This window comes from Ipomoea triloba, chromosome 13 (genome assembly GCF_003576645.1).
Source record: "Ipomoea triloba cultivar NCNSP0323 chromosome 13, ASM357664v1".
In the NCBI taxonomy this organism is placed as follows: Eukaryota; Viridiplantae; Streptophyta; class Magnoliopsida; order Solanales; family Convolvulaceae; genus Ipomoea; species Ipomoea triloba.
This window is the reverse complement of record NC_044928.1, coordinates 15,609,275-15,616,843: the sequence shown is the minus strand read 5'-3', so window position 1 is coordinate 15,616,843 and position 7,569 is coordinate 15,609,275. Positions and strand designations below refer to the sequence as shown.

Genomic DNA, 7,569 nt, shown 5'->3' with positions numbered 1-7,569 from the left:
AGAGATACCTAAGCGTGGCGGTAACACCCAGTTTTCTGCTGGTTAGATGCTTTCACAATGTATTATTAAGGATTTTGAAATAAATCCAAGATGTGAAAATTGGGGTGTTACACTACGGGTGCAAAAAATAGAACAGATCCGGGTTGGAACCATTGTGTTGAAGTAGTTCATGATGGTGAAGAAAAGAAGGCATATAAATATGTTAGATGCAATTATTGTGAGAAAGTTGTCAAAAGGGGGGGGGGGGGTCAAGGTTGAAACATCATCTTGCCGGGACAAGAGTTGGTGTGTCAAGGTTGAAACATCATCTTGCCGGGACAAGAGTTGGTGTTAAACCGTGTGATAAAGTTCCAGAAGCCGTTAAGCAATAATTTGTTGATCTTTTAAACAAATTGAAAACCAAAAAGAATTTAGCACAAATGGATTTTGAGCAATGTGTGGAAGTTGGCTCATACTTCGAAATGGATTTTGAGCAATGTGTGGAAGTTGGCTCATACTTCGGTAGTGGAAGGGAAGGCGAGGATGAAGGCAATGTTGCTTCCGGTGGTTCGGTTTCTAAGAGAGGCATCCGCAATGTTGCTTCCGGTGGTTCGGTTTCTAAGAGAGGCATCCGTGGGCCTATGGATAGATACATGGTTAAAGGAAATTCAAGTGGTGAGCAAACAACTATTGCACCTCCTCAAAATGCAAAGGAACTACGCCAACAAGTATGTTTAGATACTGGGAGGTTTTTTTATGAAAATGCAATTCCTTTCAATGTGGCAAGGAGTCCCTCATTTGTTAACATGCTTCGATCGGTTGGTGCATATGGTCGGGGACTTAAGCCTCCCACCATGTACGAGCTTAGGACATGGATTTTGAAAGAAGAATTGAAAACAACGAAAAGATTTGTTGATGACATCAAGAGTACATGGCCAGTAACGGGGGTTTCAATCATGTCTGATGGTTGGCAAGATGTTAGACATATGAGTCTAATTAATTTCCTTGTCAATAATCCAAGTGGTACAGTTTTTTTGAAGTGTCTTGATGCATCTGAGCATGTTAAAGATGCTAAATTGTTATTTCGGTTACTTGATGAGGTTGTTGAGGAAGTTGGTGAAGAAATTGTGGTTCAAGTTATAACCGATAATGCAAGCAACTACCAGTAGAGAGCTTATCCGGCTAGCTGCCACTAGATTTGCCACTGCATATTTGACGTTGCAAAGCATTTATCAGTTGAGGCAACCATTAGAATCTATGCAAGCAAAGCTGATGGAAAAGAAGCGAGGAAAATAATTCTGAAGGATAACAACTTTTGGCTAAGCTTGATTTATGCTATCAAGACTACAAAACCTTTGGTGGAATTGTTGAGGCTAGTTGATGGAGAAAAAGAGCCTGCTATGGGTTTTCTTTATAATGCAATGGATGAAGCCAAAGAGAAGATAGCAAAGAACTTGGGTGGTGAAGAAAAAGATAACAAGGAGATATGGGATATTATTGATGAGAAATGAGATTTTCAGATGCATCGACATTTGCATGCAGCTGCCTATTACCTAAATCCCCGTTGCCATTATTCTCCTAATTTTTCTACACATCCAGAGATCAAGCTTGGGTTATTCCATTGTTTGGACAAGCTCATACCCAATAGAAATGACATGGAAAAAGCTGACCTACAATGTAGTGTTTTTCACAGTCGAGAAGGATTTTTTGGGTTGGCTCAAGCAAAGAACACAGTTCACAAACGAACTCCCGGTAAGTTTAACTGTTTAAGTTTAAATTCTTACTTAATTATAGTGTATTCAAGTACAAAAATACTAAATATTACTATTTTTTAGTTGAATGGTGGACTCAATATGGAGATGGCACTCCAGAGCTTCAAAAGTTTGCAATCAAAGTGTTTGGCCTCACTTGTTCTTCCTCTGGATGCAAGCACAATTGGAGTGCATTCAATTAAGTGCACACCAAAAGAAGAAACCGCTTGACCACAACGAGGATGAATGCTTTGGTGTACATTTTGTACAACAAAAAATTAAAGGATAGGCACTTGAAGTTGAAGTCCTTGGTAAATGATGAAGATAGCTTGTTGATTGATGAGTTTCCATCGGATGATGAATGACTTGTAGGTGAAAATGATGAAGATGCTGCCCATTTAACTGTGGATGACCTTGATGTTGATGTTTTTGAGGGGGAGCCATCACAAGCAACTCAAACTCAACCAAATGAATCTTCAAGCAAGAAAGTTAGTGCCAAGGGAGGGTCAAGTAAGGGAAAGGGAAAATTGCACCTAGTTGATGAAGATGAAGATGATTGGGAAGATTTTGATAATGATGATGGAAATGAGGATGATGAGGCTATAGAGTATAATGATTCTTCAGATGAAGTTTCATTATGATTTATAATGTGTTGTTTGTTTATGACATTAATCTCGGATTGTTATGTGTTTGATTGCTTTAGACTTATATTATGCTTGATGTTTTGTGCTGTGGTGTGTTTTTTTGAGACAATACTTTTAGCTAATGAAACTTGAATCTTATAAATAATGTTTACATCTTATTAATATATTCTGTAGAAAAAAATTGAGGCTTACGCCTCGCCTCAAATTACAAATCGTCTCAAGGCACGCCTTCGCCTTTTTAAATCTTGTCAGGCTTATCAATTATTTTATTATTTTATTTTCGGGTTCAGGTTAGCCCTAACCCTAATACTCGGATTGTCGAGCTTATCAAGCAGGCTGAACCATTTGAACTAAAACTAAAAACCGAAGTGTTGAGCACATTAAAATTTAAATCAAGTAGTATCAATTGCAAATATATTTCTAAGAACAATTTTTTATCCAAAATAAGTTAACTAGTTAAAGTTTAATACGGAGTAATTAATTTAACTTCAAATCATCATGTCCATTTTATTCTAGTAGTAGCAAGTGCAGTATTATTCTAGTTTTAACTACATTTGAGCAGAAGTGTTCTCACAGCTCTATACTAGTTTTGTGGTTCTAGGAAACAATATTCTTTATGGTTAAGTATGTGTACATTTGACATTACTTGTTCTGAGAGCTTTATGGCCTAGAGTGTTTCTGGTTTGTGACTCTCTTGGCAAAAAATAAGAACTCTTTATGCACTTCATTTGCAGCTTAGTAACTTGGCGTGGGCTACTCCAAAACATGATGTTAAATTGTTAAAACACCCACTACAACTTCCTAACAAACTTCAACCATTTCCAGAGCTTAATAGTTAATACCCAAATCTCTAAAAACTCAGAAAGCACAGAATTATAGTTTAATACAAAATTTTTTATTACAGATTACAAAATACACATTCACAGTTTAAAGCATTCAAAATTTTCAAGCAAGACTCTGGTACCCACAGGCAGTTTAGCCTGAGAAAACAGTAGTACCGGTACCAAAAAAAACCTCAAGTAAATGGAGGAGATTGGAGGCCTGGAAGGCTGGAACTTACCCAGTTACCCCCTGCCGAGAGCAGCACGTTTACACGGCACCGACAAAACTGTTGAAGTGGAAGGAGAGCGGCGGCTGATGCGAGAAGTGGTCTCTGGCTCTGAAGCGGGAAGATAAAGTGAGGCAGACGACAGTGAGCTGTGAGAAAATGAAATAATGAATGTGAAATTGTGAATGAGTGAATTAGGGGTGAGCTAACGGCGGTTACATAACCTACCCAAAAACCGAATCAATGGTACCAATGCAGTAACACTGTTTTAAAATTTACACAATTGAAACTCCATTGGTTATTTCTCAAAAATTTACATAAAATATTAATGAGCAAACTTAAAAATTTGAGACACAATAATTTTCAAACACTGTCCAGACTCCAGAATTAATTTCTCAAATATTTCAAACATTGGTCATTTCTCAAAAATTTCAAACATTAACAACAAGTGTCAGTGAGTTTTTTGTATGAAATATGTAAAAATTTAATGTATGAAATCCAGAGAGTCGCAACAATGGCAGTGTATGAAATCCATTTTAATTTTAATATGTAAAAAAATAAAAATTACTTTGGGCCTTACGGTGACTTAATGAAGCAAAGCTGAGTGGCTGAAGGGTAAAGCTGAGGTGGGGTTCGCAGAGCCGCAGAGTCGATGACGGTGTGAGGAATGAGGAGCGAGAGCGGAGGTACAGAGGCGGTGAGAGACGTGGGAGAAGGGGAAAACCGTCTGTGGTTGTAAGGAAATAAGGATTACGGTTTAGGGAACCGTCTGTGGTTGTAAGGAAATAAGGATTACGGTTTAGGGCTATGGTATTTTATGATTTGTGTATTTCTTTACGGTTTAGGGCTATGGTATTTTATGATTTGTGTATTTCTTTTGGGCTTAGGGCTATGGTATTTTATGATTTGTGTATTTCTTTTGGGCTTTTGGTGGTAGAAATGTAGAATGAATGGCAGTATTGATATTAACTAGTATTATACCCGTGCGATGCACGGATGAGATTAATGCTATTTATTAAACAGAAAATGAATATTTTAAGATTAGGAACTTAAATGTTATTAAAAACATCATGGTAGAGAATAAAAATTTACTAAAAGCATTTGGCTAACATTGTGCTGAATTCTACTTAGGTACGATTGTGGAACTACATGAAAATTCAACAAATATATTATTAACAATAATAATTTAAAAATTATTAAAAACTTCATGGTACACAACATTGGTAGTAGAATTATTACTCTCTCCTTCTTCGTTCGCTATTAGAATTTTTAAACCTTTAGGGTTGCTAATCCTTGAAGCAGCAACGTATAGTTGTCCATGAACAAATACCGGTTTCCTTAACAGTAACCCTACATGCGTCAAAGTTTGACCTTGACTCTTGTTGATAGTCATTGCGTATGAGAGCATTAATGGAAATTACCTTCTTTGGAATTTAAAAGGCAATCTTGTATCAGTAGGGGTCATTGACATCCGTGGAATCAAGACAATTTTGTCCACATTGTTTCCAGTTACAATCTTTGCTTCCACAACATGATCAGATAACCTGGTAATGATCAGTCTTGTACCATTGCACAGTCCCATCGAGTGATATATGTTTCTCAATAACATCACCGGAGAGCCAACCTTTAAAGTTAAAGCATGGTTAGGGATTCCAGAAGCTTTTAACCCATTTAGAAATTCAGGAGTATGCATATCATTTAGAATACCATCACTTGAATCAGATTTGCAGACGGTGTCGCAACTTAGATAGGTCTTGCTTTCAGCAACATGCAAATCAGTCATATACTCATTGATTGCATTGACCACATCTAGTGTTGGAGCCAAAATTGCACGACTTTCCATGTATTTTTGCTGACAACAACCCTCCTTGAACATTGGGAATATGCTATCAACAATTGTGGCTATGTGATCACCAGGGGATGGCAACAACATTTCATTAGGGATTTGGACATTTGCATAACCATCATTAGGCCCCCCCATTGTCCCATCTCCGATAGCAGCTAACCATGACGCAAATTGTTCAACCTTTTGCATATCCACTCCTGGTTCCCTATTGTTCAGTCTTAGATTCTTTGTTAACCTAAGAACTTGACACGACTCCCACAGATACGAAGAGTTGATTGAAGCTGAAACAATATCTTGCCTCGAACCTTTAGGGACGACTGGCAAAATTTGTCTAAAATCACCGCCCAAAACCACAGTCTTGCCACCAAAGGTTTTTTTGTTACTATGAGGATCACTGAACCGCAAGAGATCACGCAATGTCCTATCAAGTGCCTCGAAGCAGTGTTTGTGCATCATTGGTGCTTCATCCCATATTATAAGTTTGCACTTGATAATTAATTCGGCAAGGTGGCTGCCCTGAGTGATGTTGCATGTGGAATCTTCGGTAACACCAATTGGTATTGCGAATCTTGAATGTGCAGTTCGACCTCCTGGCAGAAGCAAAGATGCAATACCGCTAGATGCAACATTGATGACAATATCACCCTGTGACCGTATTTTTGCTGATAATGCCTTCCAAACAAATGTTTTCCCTGTACCACCGTATCCATATACGAAGTAGAGGCCCCCATTTTATTGTTGTATATCATGTAGAATAGTATCGTATACAACGGTTTGCTCATCAGTCAATTGCTTTTCCATCAACTCACTCTCATCTCTTAATGCAACACGATCATAATTGAGCTCAGCAAACAACAGCCGATTATCACATCGCCATTCTGAATCATAGTTTGGAATTGGCATTTGAGGATAATCGCTCAAGGTCTTGTTGTACAACTGTAATAATCGCTCAATTTCAATCAGCACCGAATTCTTCTTGTCATCATCAGATAAACACAACTCTGAATCTGTAAAAAAAAATGTCACAAAAATAATTTCAAAAAATTATACAACATAAAGAGAATATTAAATAACCTTTTCACATACCTCTTTCTTGCAACACTCTACGTCTGTTGTATTGTACATCCTCTGATAGGTGATGCCAGACTTCATTCCAAACATTTTCCGGGCGATTAACCAAGTTTGAGGTAAGTAATATAACAAATAATTTTCTCACTGATGCAGCAGTAGACCACTGACTTGCTTCATTAATTGCATCAATGTACTCTTTATCATCATCTAACAACCCTCTTGCATAGCAGGCATCTCGAAAAGTTGGATATATTACACCCTTATATGACTTGATGTCTTCAAAATTTGTAGGACCTCGAACTACATTTAGGAGACATCTCAAGTAATATATTTCACCACTTCCAGGAGGTACGTAAAAAATCCGTCCAATGGCGAACCCTTTCTGCCTTGGATGACACTCTCTAATATCCTTCTTCCACACAAACTTGGTTGGCATGTCAATATAAGGCAAGGACTTAGCAGAATCATATTTCTTGTTAGCATCAAACCATGCAGTGAACATGCTTTGATTTACTGTCAGTCGATTAAGTACATTTTCTATACGGTCATCATCCTCAAACACAACTGATTGGCAATCTGGAAGATGAAAACTTAATCTTTCCACAGGAGGATGCCTAAATTGGACATCAAAGCTAAGAAGTCTCCAAGCTGCCTCGCTGGCAGAAACATACCTGCAATCATAATACATGCTGATCTCATCTACAACCTCATTTGACCGCTCATCAGTGGTGCTCCTGTAGAATTCCGCTGTGACCCTATCATTACCTTTGTTCACATACTTAAATAGATACTTGATTGACATAGATTGGTTACACCATTCTACGTTGATGTGGGCTTTATATTTGAGAAGCAAGTATCTATTATGTGGTACGACTTATCTGCTATCCAATTGCACACCATTCTTTTCCACAGTTTTTCCATTGTCACGACGCTTGTATATTGGATACCCTCATCATCCCAAGTGGATACATCAACAAATTTCTTTGGGAAGTGTTTTGAACACCTGTTGTTCACCATGCACGGAGATTTGGGCTTTTCTATTCCACATGGACCGTGAATCATAAATTCTTGAACAGCTTGGTAGTAATCAGTGTCTAATTCTTTGTCAGGAATTTCTGCAGAAATGAAATTATCCATAGTTTCTGATGTAAAGGGTATTACCAATCTTTGTAGGAATATTAGAATGTGAGCGTGTGGTAATCCACGCTTCTGAAATTCAATAGTATAAAC

The 7,569-nt window shown here is 37.7% G+C and overlaps 2 protein-coding genes and 1 pseudogene across 2 annotated transcripts; 1 reads left to right on the top strand and 2 right to left on the bottom strand.

Moving 5' to 3' along the window:
- Positions 1 to 419: 419 nt before the first annotated feature.
- LOC116001264 lies at positions 420 to 1,490 on the top strand. Its single transcript, XM_031241150.1, has 2 exons — positions 420 to 1,134; positions 1,216 to 1,490. Exons 1-2 carry the CDS (start codon positions 420 to 422, stop codon positions 1,488 to 1,490), a joined length of 990 nt encoding a protein of 329 aa, XP_031097010.1.
- Positions 1,491 to 3,438: 1,948 nt separating this feature from the next.
- LOC116001263 lies at positions 3,439 to 7,141 on the bottom strand. Its single transcript, XM_031241149.1, has 5 exons — positions 6,355 to 7,141; positions 6,078 to 6,275; positions 4,844 to 5,960; positions 4,003 to 4,149; positions 3,439 to 3,571 (listed from the first exon to the last, which is right to left on the bottom strand). The coding sequence occupies exons 1-5, from the start codon at positions 7,139 to 7,141 to the stop codon at positions 3,439 to 3,441; spliced, it is 2,382 nt and encodes a 793-aa protein (XP_031097009.1).
- A 17-nt stretch (positions 7,142 to 7,158) lies between these two features.
- Positions 7,159 to 7,569, bottom strand: part of LOC116001262 — a 9,045-nt pseudogene continuing 8,634 nt past the window's right edge.